Raw genomic sequence first — 14,659 nt, 5'->3', positions numbered from 1 at the left:
TGTTATTTGTGCGGGGATCAACAAGTTTATAGTTTACTTATTTCTAATACCATTAGTGTATTCTCTAATCTTAATATATATTTATATTATTATTTAATCCTCACATTAATCTCACATTTTAAAGATATTTTTAATTTTTAAATAAAATATATATATATTATTTATATAGTTAACCTCCCTGTGGTTTGACCCCGGTCTTGTCGGGTTATTTATTACTTTGACACTCCTGCACTTGGGATAAGATATCAACTCTTTGATCGTGTCGGTGCATATTCAAAATCAAGCAAATATTGAATTTTTTTAAGGAAAAAAAACCAAAAAAGGAAAAGACAAGGTATTGTTGGGCCTGACAAGATTGACCCATTTAATAAAGGCAATGTGGGTTTGCAAAGGTACGCTTATGCACTTGAAAATATAAAGGCAGACCACACGTCGTCTGATTTTGCTTAAATTCTGGCTATTATAGTGGTCAGAAAATCATAATTGAATTTTTTTGACCTAAAAATCTTTTTTCAACCCATTTTGTACCTAAAAATCTTGAAAACACCATAGAACCTTGACAATCCAATCAGTGACTTAAAAAAACTCAAAAAACCATCTCAAAACCTAAAATTAACTCAAAAACAAAAAAAATTTCAAGTTCAGATTTATTTCTTAGGTAATTTCAAGGTAAAAAAAAAACACCTAAGGTGAATTTTCATCACCAAATAGAACTATTTAGTACCAAGATCTATTATTTTGATAGTTAGAATATATATAAATGATAATTTTCTCTCTTTATCACTGAAATCTGGCAACTTTCTCTCTCATTTTTAATCTAGAAACTAATAAATAAGAAAAATAAAATTTTAGACCAAAATTGATTAAAAAAAAACCTAAAAAATTATAGGGTCCCAATTATTATAATTCATAAAAAATAAGGACTAAGTTGAATATTTCATAAAAATTTCAAAAACACCACCCATCTCCTCCTCGTGTTTCACTTTAATCCATTTTCTTAATTTTCTTTTTTCTTAACAATTTTAGCTAAATAAATTTTAAATTAGGTCCTCAAAGGGAAGAATTAAAAAAAAATGAAAACAAAAAAAAATCATAAACACAGTAAATTCGGTGCCACTTTAATCAATTGTTTTTTAATTTTGTCTTTTCTAAACATTTTTAGCAAATTAGCTTTAAATTAGGTTCTTAAAGGGCAGAATTAAAAAAAAAAAAAAACACTTGGGCACCGTAAATCCGGTTTCCTTAATTAATAAGTAAATTCAAACCTTTGGGGAGTTTAGCGCAAAAACATGATATTGATATTCAGAATTCCTTCTTTTAAGAGTCCAAAAAGCTCTGTCTATTGTCTATCCAGAAAAGAAAAGGAGTGAAGACAACAACTGTAAAGTCTCTTTATTACTGTTTAGCGTCTCTTCATTCCTTCGTATTCAAGCCAAGTACCAAATTCTTACTTGTATATGTAACTATGGTTTGCAAAAGCTGGCCATGCAAGCTTTTCACTATCCGTTTTCAGATTTTTTTTAGAGATATCCACTTTCACTTTTCGTCTTACAGAACAGTTTCTTCAGGGTTCATCGAGAGAAACTAGTTTCCACTGCTGAGGAAAACATACAATGCTTAAGCAATTGCCTGAAGAAGTCTTAAATTTGTGGAACAATTGGGAGATTCGAGGAATGGTTTTGCTTAGTCTCTTACTACAAACCATCCTCATCGTATTTGGTTCTCGACGTAAGACCATTGCCAGAAACTGGATCAGGATTCTCGTTTGGTCTGCATATATACCTATCAGCAGACATGGTGGCAACTGTTGCCCTGGGTAATCTAGCCAGGAGCCAAGGAGATTCATCAGGTGACGGTTCAAAAAAAGCAAACAATTCCATCCAGCCATTTTGGGCACCTTTTCTACTCCTGCACCTTGGTGGCCCGGACACAGTCACTGCATACTCGATTGAAGATAACGAGTTGTGGTTAAGGCATTTACTTGGTCTTGGAGTCCAAGTCGGAGTGGCTTTTTATGTCTTCTCACACTGCTAAAAACAAGGGTATTAGCATCTGAATTTAGCAACGGAATTATCCGTTGCTAAATTCAGTAACAGATTTGCAACGGATTAAACATATATTATTTTTTTAATATTAGCAACAGAATTTAGCAACGAAAAATCCGTTGCTAAAGACAACGTAAAGTTTGCAACGGATAATCCGTTGCTAATTGAAAAAATAATTATTTAAATTTTAATATAAAACTAAAATGATACAAACCGTTGATTACTTTTGATAAGAGAAAATCTCAACCGTCTAATGTTTTTACACCTGCAGGACTCCCCCCACCCCACACCCTTAGAAACGTAAAAGAACAACAAAACCAGCAGCTGAAAATTAATTACCTTCCCATCTTCTTCGTCCCCAAAACCAGCAGCTGAAAATTAATTACCTTCCCATCTTCTTCGTCCCTAATAACACACTTAGCTGTAGAAAAATCACCCTCTCTTCATCGATTTGATTTTCCTTTGTCCCAAACTTTTCATCTTCTTCTCATTCGTCTTCAACATCACTAATTTTTTTTCTTCATCTTCTTCTCCTTCATCTTAACAGTTTCAATCTTTATCTGTAAACCACCAAAATCACAAACTCATGGCAATATCGAACCAGACCCAGCATAATCACCAACGAACATCCTGATTTACCCCTTCTCTCTGTAAACGGGGTGGGTTTTGCAGTATTTTCTTCATTAATTCAGGTAATTAATTTAGGATTTATATTTCTCTCTGTTGAAATCTAACTTACCCTAAAACATTTTAATCTAAATTTTCCAATCTCAGGTGTTATTCTGTCTTGTAGATTCATCTCGTTCACCTATAACTCAAGAACACAGGTACTAATTTTTTTTTATCGATACTTTGAATAATGGTTTTATGCTATTAATTCGATAATATAAAGGTTATGAAATGTTTTTACCATGATCTATAACATAATCATGCATGTTTAATTGAAAATTTATGAAAACCCCTAATTTAATTTTTAGGGTTACGGTTCACAAATTGAGTGATTTTAGGCAATTGGAAAAATGTTGGCAATTCATGTGTCTGGAAGAGAGTGATTGATGGAAATTATGCATCAGTTCAATTTCTTCACTTTCACAGAGGTGTTTCATGATGTTATAACTTACTATCGTTCTAGTTCAACTTTTTAACCTGTGGTGCTCTACTTCTATAAATTTTAAGTGTTACAGGAGTGTATGGATGTTGTTGAAATCTAGATAGTCTAGCAACTGGTTAACCTGTGATGCTCTGCTTCTGTAGCAGTCCAAGTTTTTCTTTTTTTCTTGCTGTGAATATTTTATTGAGCATGCACTACACTGTTTGTTGCGCTACGTGTGGTAATTATCATATCAACATCATACACAGTGCTATCAGTTGTTTATTCTACCTGTGGTTACTGTTATAAATTTTGATTTTATACCAACATCATATGCAGTGCTAACATAAAATATTATTAATTGCACCTGTGGTAACTGTTATTGATTTTGATATATGTTTAGGATTTGACGACCCAAGGAGTAAAGATGTTGTGTGACTATGCCTCCAGTTTGGAAAACAACTTACTTGAAGAGAATATCCAGGCATGTCATCATCTTTTTGTTTCCTTTTGGCCTTTTCAATACTCTGTTACTGAACTTTACCGTTCACCATGGTCCACAAATTCTGCAGACTTCAGCATCCAGTTCACGGCTAACATTCTCATCAAATGTAATATTTTTCTTCTGCATTAGGGCACGTGTCTGATAAAACATTGTAAACAAAGTAGTTGTTTTTGTTATTGGAGACACCATATCTATATTTCTAAACTAGATATTGTCTATTTTACCGTCTCGGTTAGTGGGGAGATCTATTTAAGATTGGAATTTAATTACTTTTACTGGACATGCCCAGGCTGAAGCATTCTGTTATCCCAAACCAGAGGCCACATGCTTAAAATAGCTTTGCTTAAGTGCTTGCATATGTTCCAAATATGGTTTCTGGTGCCTAAAGTTTTCACTAGTTTTTGTGTTGTTATTTACCAGGCTGGGGCATTGCCTGCTCCATCAAGTGAACCATCAACTCCTGCTTTGATTGGATCTCAAGAGGTTTGTTTACTTTTGAAAATTTGTTGCCTGTGGCCAAAATAAATTTCTGCGAGCATCAATGAGAGATTGTCGACAATTTTTCATATATTGCGACTTACCCTGTTTTCCAATCCATGAATAATCTAATATAGCCATCTTACAAGTTTAAAGAATTTCTTTATGACTTTTATTCCATGCTAATAGCTTGATTGATGTTCCCTTTTTAGTTTTGGTTTTTACAGCATAAGATAACTTCTCTGTCAGGAACTCTTTCCAGCACTTTTAAGAATATAATTACCTCAATTTCCTTTCCTTGATTTTTCCCTTTCCCAGGTTCAAAGGCCCCCTCGTAATGCTGCATCACCCTCAAGCCAGCAGGTTCAGCTTGAATTTCAATTCGCAGTTTACATCCTTTTTATTTATTTATATAATTTCTTGACATCTAACTTTTTCAACGAAACATTTCCAGAGAAGTAACGGGATTTCAGGAGTGGCTGAGCTTGCTAGCGGCCTCGGGATTTCTAAAGGTATCCATACAGAAGAAGAAACAAGTAATAGAACGAGTTGGTTGAAACCTGCATTTCTTATGAGAACACGTAGCGCAACAAACAATGTAGTGCAGCAAATATTGGTGTATTTGCAACCAGCACCATGATTGTATCTTTTGTTATTTTTTTTTAATTGTATTTCGACTTAATTGTATTAATGCAAGTTTGACTAAATTTTTATAATATGAATATTATTTTTATTTCATTTTTATTAGTTATACAATTATTTTTAATATTAATTTATGTTGGTTATATATATTCTAAAACTTTTAAAATATCCATAAATAATTAATTAAACAAATTAAAAGTCATTTTAATAAATAAATAAAAATTAATTTAATAAAAATAATATACTCAGGAACGGATTATCCGTTGCTGATTCCCAAAATTAGAAACAGAATTTCCGTTGCTAAAATTGCAACGGAATATCCGTTGCTGGTTGTTAGCATCGGATTATCCGTTGCTCATTGTAAGCAACGGAATTTCCGTTGCTGCGAAATCAGCAACGGATAAATCCGTTGCTAAAAAATCAGCAACGACAAATCTGCATATGATATTTGCCGTTGCTAATTCCGTTGCTAAATTGTTTTAGCAACAGATTTTATCCGTTGCTAATTACTACATTTTTTTAGTAGTGATCAAGGTCTTGGCCTAGCGGTATCCTCGCATTCATAGCGATTCCAATGTTCAGTGTTGGCATTGTAAAGTACACAGAGAGGACTTGGGTGCTCTGGTCTTCATGCTCCAAGAGTTTGAAAAACTCTTATCTCTTTGATTTTTGGCGTTCTTATCATCTGAAGAGAATAAAAGAAATTGGTCTACGAGCTCTGCAGGGAAACTATCTTCGTCAAGCTTATATTTTTTCTTATATATCCAGGTCTATGATGCAGGATCTTGTCCCTAGCCTTGTGGATCTAATGCTCAGCCAGTTGCTTATGCCCAAATATTCCGCTGGCGGTGCCTTCAAGGTGGTAGAGGTTGAGCTTGGATTAATATATGATATGCTTTATACTAAAGCGCCCCTGATTTACTCTCGTGCAGGAATCATTCTTCGCTCTATCAGCTTTCTGCTCACTTTCACTGCGTTTATTACCTTCCAAGTCAAGATTGAGAAGCATGCCTACTCAACGATCGACTTTACAATCATTTTTTTATGTTTTCTGATTTCTATTTTTTGAATAAGAAAAGGTTGCGTAGATTAATCAAATATATATCTGCCAATTATTCATGCTGAGTTCCAAAATTAAAACTATTTTGAAGGAGGTGAAAGAACTGAAAAGGATGGTAGCATATAAAGACGAAGAGCTTGAGCGTAAAGAGCGAGAGCTTGAGCAGTTGAGGTCTTGTTTAGTTGCATCAACTCCATAGCATAGGATTCATGCTCTTTAAGGAGGTTCACCAGCATGCACAAACTGATGATCAAGGGATTATTCAATCTTTATCAAATTAATAATAAGATGAGTTTAGTCTTCAAATAAGAGTACTATGTTGTATCCGTAGTCAGAAAAACCATGAGCAAAACATTTGTGTTCATCAATTGAAGAATAAAAATACTAATTTATTAATATTATAATTGCTTCTGAAAATGAGAATTCTTTTAATATGGTGTGGCCCACGATGGGCTGACCATTACTCTAGTGTTATTAAAATTAGAATCAGAATATTATATTTATATATATAAAAAAAAATCAATACAAACTGAGCCTGATCTGGTTGTATGCTTTTTTATGCCTTGTTTTCTCTAACTGGACATTGATCTGGTTGACTGATGAAGGAGGGAACGCCCTGACTAGTGCTCTTTATTCTCTGATAAGGAAGTTAACTAGAAGCGAGAGGTGGTCGAGATCCATAGCACAGTATAACCTGATAAGCTCTTCCATTGAAAGCAAGCCACCTAAATGCTTGGAATTTCTGGGGATCGATGAAATGATGAGGCAGATGAATGTGAATCGGAAAGATATGAATGGTGGACTACAGGATTTTATTTTCGGACACCTCCAAAAGAACTCTCTGAAGATTAAGGAAGATTTCAATTTCATTGATAAGAATTTCAGAAGAAAAATAATTGGTCAGAGAGGAGATGGTGTGCTGGAAAGAGAGGGACTGTTACAGGACTTGAAGTGGAGCACAACTGAAGTGGAATTCAGTCGAAGCATTCTTGTCTGGCATCTCGCAACAGAGATCTGTTACTGTGTTGATAAAGATGCAAACAATGTCTCCTCAGAATATAAAACAAGCAGATGTCTATCTGAATACATGATGTATTTTTTGGTGATGAGACCAGATACGCTATCCCAAGGAATCGGTGATGAGGGATATCTACATTCCTTGCGAGACTTGGATAGCATCATAAGTAAGGAGGAAGCTCCCACTAAAAGCCCGGCGACAAGCAGGGAGGAAGTTGTAGATGCAATTCTGTTCTACTATGAATCATATGTTATTGATGATATACGGTTTCAATTTCGCTGGAAAGAAACCAAGTCAGCAGTAGCTGGTGGGGATAGGCTCGCCAAGCAATTGCGTTTGCTGGGATTTAAGAAGCGATGGGAGATAATCGAAGAAGTTTGGATGGAAATTCTTGCTTATGCAGCAGCTCATTGTCCATGGAAAGAACACGCTCAACAACTGAGAAGAGGTGGAGAACTGCTCACCCATGTCTGCTTTCTTATGCTACATCTTGAATACAATTCATTCAAAGACTATACAATTCATTAAATGATTACATACGTGGTCATGATCTGGTATTGCCATGGGTAAGTCTACCAAAAATCTTTCTCAAGTACATTATCTCCATCGATTACCATTTATTGATCTGTTTGTCTAAGAAAACTATGGACTAAATTATGAATATTAGATATTTGATTATGTTAACTGATGACTACTTTAATTCTTGACAACAATCTGAATGATGTTTCACCGCAATTTTCAACAAAAAAAAATATAAAGGAGGAAGAAGAATATCGTGGGGCCATTGATAGATATCTGAGAGGTAATGCAGACATGTCAAGTTCCAATGAGGTATGATGCCAATTTCCTTTCTCGCTATCCTTTTTACTGTTTGGATTCTATGGCTATAGAATCAAACTTTTTTATGTTTATTGTTAGAAAAGTTTGTTTGAAAAATAATTCATAGTTAAAAAAAAAAATTTAGTTTGGTTTTCAGTAAAGTATTTTTTTATTTTAAATAGAAAATATTTTTTAGAAGTTGTGAAAATTTCACAAATATCTTGTTATTTATTAATTATATTAAATTTAGTTATTGATCTTTTCATTGCTATATATTTTATTTTGATTTTTTTAATTTCTCTTCTAGATTTTAATTTTATTTTATTTTTATACTAATTTTGATTTTATTTTTATTGTTATTTATTTTTTTAATTGAAATTTTTTTATTTTAATCTTTTATCATAAAAAATTATTTGATTTTAAACCAAGTTACATGGCTAAAATACTTAATTTTTAAAGCCATATTCATGTTGTGTTGCCGAATTTTTACACCACACAAAGTTTGCACTTAATTTGTGTACTTTTTTTTTATTATTAATATAGGTGTCCGGGTCAGCTTGCGTATACATCGATTAATCCCACGGGTCCTAAAGTTAACGACAATGTAAGCCTCCAGTGGTCATCATATGAGTAACCACAAGATTCAAACCTGAGATCATAGAAGAAACAAATCATTTAGTTTCAAGTTTTTACAACTGGACCACCTTTTAAATGGTCAATTAATTTACTAGGAAACGTTGATTGATTAACAATAGGAAATTAGTGAAATTACCTTGAAATTAACTTGAAATTCATAAGACTCCTCATTTCTATTTTTTGAATAAGAAAAAGTTGCGTAGATTAATAAAAAAATCTGCCAATTATTCATGCTGAGTTCCAAAATTACAACTATTTTGAAGGAGGTGAAAGAAATGAAAAGGATGGTAGCATATAAAGACGAAGAGCTTGAGCGTAAAGAGCGAGAGCTTGAGTAGTTGAGGTCTTTTTTAGTTGCATCAACTCCATAGCATGGGATTATTCAATCTTTATCAAATAATAAGATGAGTTTAGTCTTCAAATAAGAGTACTATGTTGTATCCGTATATAGTCAGAAAAAACATGAGCAAAACATTTGTGTTTATCAATTGAAGAATAAAAATACTAATTTATTAATATCATAATTGCTTCTCTGAAAATGAGAATTCTTTTTTCTTTTTTCTTTTTTGCTCAGTTTAGCTTAGAATTTTTCAAGCTTATTTGATAGTGTGTTTCTAATTATTTTTTAAATAATTTTTTGTGTTAAAATACATGCTAAAGATATTTTTTTTATTTTTTAAAAATTATTTTTAAGATCAGCACATTAAAATAATTTAAAAAAATCAAAAAATATATTAATTTAAAGTTAATAAAAAAATAAAAAAATTTAAAATTTTTTAAAATACAGAAATAAAACGCTGCGTTTGGCTTTAAGGGCTCATTTTGTATTGATTTTTTTATAAATTTAATCTCGTGATTCTAATTTTTTTTATTATTATTTACGTGGGATGTCCGGGCCAGCTTACGCGCACCACGATTATTCTCCACGGCTCACTGGACACCCTGCAAGCCCAGGAGCAGGTAAGGTACCGCGGGGATGACAGACGTGCATATAGAGGATCGAACCCGGGACGGGAACGAAACAAGTCACACTATTGACCACAACAGCTAGACCCTCAAGTGCCGTAATTTTAATTTTAATGATGGTCCGCCCATCGTGGGCCACACCATACTTTTTCTAAAGTGTTTTTAATGAAGTAAGAAAGCCTAAGATTCAGGTCTTTGACTTAAATCTTCAAGGCTTCAAGCTTGAAATCCTAAAACAATCTTTAAATACTCTCTCTCCCTCTCCCGATTCCTTCAAATCCACTTATCCACCACAAACCCATCTCAAGAACCTCCCATAAATCAAAAGAAACCCAAATTTGATGAAACCAAATCGCATTTAATCGATCACTGAGGGAGGTAGTCTTCATGACGGTGATCTGATGCGGGTAACGGCAGTGGTTGTTCACTGTCTTCCTCCATCTGCACCTCTTATTGCCACTATTTTTGGTGGGTTTTAACGCTGGTCGTGGTGCCGAGGCTTCAGAATTGTGGTGGCAGTGCTTTTGTTTTCAGGGTGATTGAGCACGAAAGATGAGGGGAAGAGAAGGGATTTTTCTTTTTGAATGAAGGGTTTTTTTTTTTTCCTAAAAAATAATCTTGAGAGGCGTTGAACGCTGTTTTTTTATGTTCTCAAGCTATCATGAGCTATCGATCAAAATTGATATCAATTAAAAACTTATATAATTCTATATAATTATTTAAATTTAAATTCATACATTCAGATTACTTGTATTTATTTTGAAAATTTTATTAACTTTATGATTAAAATAAAAATTTAATATCTATTTTTATTTTTATATATATAAAGAACCTTTTCTTTTCTATAAAAATCTAATTTGTTAGAAGTTTTATTCAACCTGAAAAATAATTAGAACAATAACATATAGTTTCTAAAAATAATTAATTCTATGTTTTTATAGTTTTTTAAAATATTTTTTATTATATTAAAATAATATTTTTTTATTTTTAAAATTTATTTTTGATAATAGCATATTAAAATATTAAAAAAAATTATTTTCTAATTTTCTGGCTGCCCAGAGCAGTAATGCTCGGACAAACTTGCTCAATGTTTTCAAACACTTGATTTTTTCTTTTTACCTTCTTTGGAATGGCTGCATCTCAAGCAGCTCTCCTCTCACACACAGGTTTTTCCTGGAAAAATTATCAGATCCAGGATGGGAGGCTCTAGACAGGAGAGGTGCCAAGAAGCAGAGCTTAAAATGACAATCCATTAACGTAAGAAAAGCCAGCCTCCTCTGATGCTTCACATGTCAATCCGTTTATTCAACTGGACAAGGTAAGCTGCCTTGTTCTGATCTGCTATACATCTGGATAGATATGTAGTAGATAAATATATAACTATGATTCTTGTTTCAATTTCAAAGCGTACTTCATCGTATTCATGCAATTAAGTTTCCATGACATTTGATGTGTCTATCAAGCCACCTTACAATGCTCATCACTCTCATTATAATTATTGATTTGGTACCATTGTCCTTGCATTGATGCTATAACAGGCATGAAGCTCTTCTTGAAATCTTTTTAACGCAGAATTTTAATCAGGAACATCTTTTCTTGAGTTGCCTTCTAACATGGTACAGGCAAAGGATTCCGAGTTATACAAGCCAGTATTGATGGAGTCTTACACCTCACCAGGTGGGTCCTTGCAAAATTTTCAATGTGCCTATTGAGTTGAATAGTTTTGAAAATGTTTTTACGAAATACTATTGATGATTGAACCAGATTCCATTGTCCATGTATCAGGGGCTTCATATCCCGCAGTAGTTTTCTGGTTTGAATTGCTAGTAGTCGCATTGAAGTTCGAGAGTAGTCTTACACATCATCAGGTACATTTTCTCTGTTTTGAGGTTGCAGTATTGATAATACACCAATCCAAGGGTAACTGTGAGCTACAGATTCAAACCTTTCGGGAGTTCAGTGCTCAAACATCATATTCCCAGAAATGAAGTCAAAAGATACTACTCACTGCATTGATGTTCAGTGTTCCTTCTCTAAAACAGAATGCGAACTCTGTGTATGAAGAAAAGAAGATGCAATTAATTTAAAGTTTCTTCATCCTTGCAATCTGCGTTCTTTATTATCTAGCATCTATTCTTTGTTTTGTGCCCAACCCCAATGCCCCTTTAAGAGTTCAAAAAAAGGAAACCAAACTCTGTCCACCGAGAAAATAAAAAAAAACTAATTTAAATCTTTTATTCCTTGCAAGCTGAATACCTCTTTAATATTTAGCATCTCTTGCTTCCTCTGTATCAAAGCAACCTAATTTTAAGATTTTTACTCACATGTGTTGATTTGCGAAAGCTGATTGCCGGAGCTTTAGAATTATAGGCAATACATCTTGGAAGTTGCATCTATCTATTTTATGGCATTGCAACCCATCCCTTCTTTTTGCTTGTAACAGCATTATGCAGCGATTCTTTTTTTTGATACCCCAAATACAATCCACTGCAGAAGTAATTTCTCATAAGAATATTTTCACTCGCCCGCTGAAAATGTGCAAAGCAGCAAAGCCTTTGCCTATCTAGCTAGAATCTCCTGAGAATGAAAAGATATTGGATAAACTCATTGTTTTATTCATTGAGAGCATGACTGTCGTTGATTAGGTTAAGATGCAAAATTCCACTAATGCAAGGCAGAAACTGATTAGCAGTAAATGGTAGTCTCATATTCAAACCTTGGGCCGGGGATTTCAGTGCTCAAACATCATATTGATATTCAGAATTCCTTCTTCAAGTGTTATGTCTATTGTCTATCAAGAAAAGAAAAGAATTCCTCCAAGCCAAGCCATCTAAAGTCTCTTTATACAAGCAGCATCTCTTTATTACTATTTAGCATCTCTTCATTGCTTCGTACCCAAGCCAAGTACTAAATTCTTGTTCTTGTATTAATTTGTAATGCATCCCATACCTTTTTCTTTGCATGCTGCAACAACAATATGCAGCAACTCCTATTTTATGATACCTTACCTAAAATCTACTGCAGAATTCTTTTCTCATAAGAGTCTTTTCGCTATTCATTTACGAGATTCTTTCAAAGATATCCACATTTACTTTTTCATCTTACAAAATAGTTTTTTTCAAGGGTTCATCGAGAGAACTAGTTTCCACTGTTGAGGAAAAGATAACAATGCTTAAAAAATTGCCTGAAGAAGTCTTAAATTTATGGGACAATTGGAAGATTCGAGGAATGGTTTTGCTTAGTCTCTTGCTACAAACCATCCTCATCATATTTGGTCCTCGGCGAAAGACCAGTGGCAGAATCTGGATCAGGATTCTCGTTTGGTCTGCATACCTATCAGCAGACTCGGTGGCAACTTTTGCACTGGGTTATCTAGCCAGGAGCCAAGGAGATTCATCAGGTGACAATTCAGAGAAAGCAAACAATTCCATCCAGGCATTTTGGGCACCTTTTCTACTCCTGCACCTTGGTGGCCCGGACACAATCACTGCATACTCGATTGAAGATAACGAGTTGTGGTTAAGGCATTTACTTGGTCTTGCAGTCCAAGTCGGAGTGGCTTTTTATGTCTTCTCAAGGTCTTGGGGTAGCGGTATCCTCACATTCTTAGCAATCCCAATGTTCATTGTTGGCATTGTAAAGTACGCAGAGAGGACTTGGGTGCTCTGGTCTTCAAGCTCTGAGGTCTTGAAAAAGTCTATTCTCTCAAAGTTTCGGCCTCTTTATCCATTAATGGCATTAACAAAAACACGTCATCAAGCTCTCGAGGGAAATTATCTTCTTCAAGCTTATACTTTTTTGGATATATCCATGTTTATGATTCAGGATCTTGTCCCCGGCATTCCTGCACTAATAAAAAGCCAGGTGCTGATTTCCAAAAATTCAGCAGAAGGCGCCTTCAAGGTGGTAGAGATTGAGCTTGGATTAATATATGATATGCTTTACACTAAAGCGCCACTGATTTACTCTCGTGCCGGAATCAGTCTTCGTTCTATAAGCTTTCTGCTCACTTTTACTGCGTTTATTACCTTCCAAGTCCTGATTGACAAGCATGCCTACTCAACTATCGACATTACAATCACGTATTTATTGTTTGCGGCCGCTGTTTTTCTCGAGTTTTATGCTTTTTTATGCCTTGTTTTCTCTGACTGGACAATGATTTGGTTGGAAGATGAAGGATGGAATGCCCTGAATAGTGCTATTTATTCTCTGATAAGGAAGTTAACTAGAAGCAAGAGGTGGTCGAGATCCATAGCACAGCATGACCGGATAAGCTCTTCCATTAAAAACATGCCACTTGGATGTTTGAGATCGCTGATAATCAATGAAAAGACGATGCAGATGTTTGTGCATCGGGTAGATTTTAATGTTGGTCTACAACGTTTTATTTTCGGACATCTTCGAAAGAAAGCTGAGATGATGAAGGAAGATTTTTGTTTTATTGATAAAAATCTCAGAAGTAAAGTAATTGGTCAGAGGGGAGATGGTGTGCTAGAAAGAGAGGGACTGTTACAGTCCTCCAAGTGGTGCACGACTGAAGTAGAATTCAGTTGGAGCATTCTTCTCTGGCATATCGCAACAGAGATTTGTTATCTTGGTGATAAAAATAGAAGTAATGTCTCCACAGAATATGAAACAAGCAAATGCTTATCTGAATACATGATGTATCTTTTGGTGATAAGACCAAATATGCTCTCTAAAGGATTCGGGGACGAGGAATATCTAGGAACTTTGCAAGACTTGCAGCGTCTAAATCCGCACAAAACAAGAGGCGATGAGGCGAAGAAGGGTGTTGTTGATGGAATTTTGCGTTCCGAATTATCTCTTGATGATACAACGTTTCAAAGTCTCTGGAAAACATCCAATTCAGTGGTAAGTGGTGCGGAAAAGCTCGCCAGGCAATTCCAGTCATTGGAACATGAGAAGCGATGGGTGATGATAAAGGAAGTTTGGATAGAAATGCTTGCTTATGCAGCAGCTCTTTGTCCATGGAAAGAACATACTCATGAACTGAGAAGAGGTGGAGAGTTACTCACTCATGTCTTCCTTCTCATGCAACATCTTGGTTTGAGCGAACAGTACGAGTTTAAAGGATTTGACGGTGACGAAGTTAGTGTATTGGAGTTTTTTTCATCGGTAAGTATTCCAAAAATCTCTCTCAAGTGAGTTGCTGGATGTGGACTACATTTCTTGTTCTTCATTTTATCAATGAATTGCTTTTAACTTAAAATGGTTGGATGATTTTTAAAAGGTTGTACAGTTGTACTCCCTCCTTAACAAACCTCGAGTTGTCGTGAGAAACAAAATTCATATGAATTCTCTGTTTCTGACATGAATAGTCTGCTTTTAATTGGAAAAAAAATTTATTTTTTTTATTACTGTGTAATAGCTTGTTTTTTAT

General features: G+C 34.4%; 3 protein-coding genes and 1 long non-coding RNA gene across 11 annotated transcripts in view; 3 read left to right on the top strand and 1 right to left on the bottom strand.

The window, feature by feature from the left end:
• Nucleotides 1-14,659, bottom strand: part of LOC7481775 (BTB/POZ domain and ankyrin repeat-containing protein NPR1) — a 124,177-nt gene that overhangs the window by 38,114 nt on the left and 71,404 nt on the right. The window lies entirely within an intron of this gene.
• LOC7457620 (uncharacterized) overlaps nucleotides 1-14,659 on the top strand; it is a 48,366-nt gene that overhangs the window by 15,375 nt on the left and 18,332 nt on the right. The window lies entirely within an intron of this gene.
• On the top strand, nucleotides 2,383-4,855 carry LOC7457623 (uncharacterized). Of its 3 annotated transcripts, XM_052447389.1 has the most exons (7): nucleotides 2,384-2,737; nucleotides 2,820-2,872; nucleotides 3,539-3,619; nucleotides 3,708-3,746; nucleotides 4,061-4,123; nucleotides 4,436-4,480; nucleotides 4,572-4,855. In XM_052447389.1, exons 3-7 carry the CDS (start codon nucleotides 3,563-3,565, stop codon nucleotides 4,755-4,757), a joined length of 390 nt encoding a protein of 129 aa, XP_052303349.1. In that variant the 5' UTR covers nucleotides 2,384-2,737; nucleotides 2,820-2,872; nucleotides 3,539-3,562; the 3' UTR covers nucleotides 4,758-4,855. The 3 variants fall into 3 exon arrangements, 2 of the variants coding, with proteins under 2 accessions (XP_024441996.1, XP_052303349.1); XM_024586228.2 differs by having other exon boundaries at nucleotides 2,383-2,737; nucleotides 3,539-3,746; XR_008057399.1 differs by having other exon boundaries at nucleotides 2,599-2,737; nucleotides 3,539-3,746; nucleotides 3,930-4,123.
• On the top strand, nucleotides 9,713-11,656 carry LOC112324255 (uncharacterized). 2 transcript variants are annotated; one of them, XR_008057404.1, is made up of 3 exons: nucleotides 9,713-10,576; nucleotides 10,881-10,935; nucleotides 11,044-11,656. It is a non-coding gene; the product is annotated as an uncharacterized LOC112324255 (long non-coding RNA). The 2 variants fall into 2 exon arrangements; XR_008057403.1 differs by having other exon boundaries at nucleotides 10,843-10,935.

Source organism: Populus trichocarpa, chromosome 15, assembly GCF_000002775.5.
Source record: "Populus trichocarpa isolate Nisqually-1 chromosome 15, P.trichocarpa_v4.1, whole genome shotgun sequence".
Taxonomy (NCBI): Eukaryota; Viridiplantae; Streptophyta; class Magnoliopsida; order Malpighiales; family Salicaceae; genus Populus; species Populus trichocarpa.
Note: the sequence above shows the minus strand (reverse complement) of the source record. Positions and strands in the feature narration are given on the sequence as shown.

What these genes read in the sequence shown, in the direction of transcription:
- LOC7457623 (XM_024586228.2), top strand. Translation starts at nt 3,576, where the DNA reads ATGCCTCCAGTTTGGAAAACAACTTACTTGAAGAGAATATCCAGGCAT. An exon ending in CTTTGATTGGATCTCAAGAG is followed by an intron (nt 4,124 to 4,435) that starts GTTTGTTTACTT and finishes TCCCTTTCCCAG; the next exon opens with GTTCAAAGGCCCCCTCGTAA. An exon ending in CATCACCCTCAAGCCAGCAG is followed by an intron (nt 4,481 to 4,571) that starts GTTCAGCTTGAA and finishes AAACATTTCCAG; the next exon opens with AGAAGTAACGGGATTTCAGG.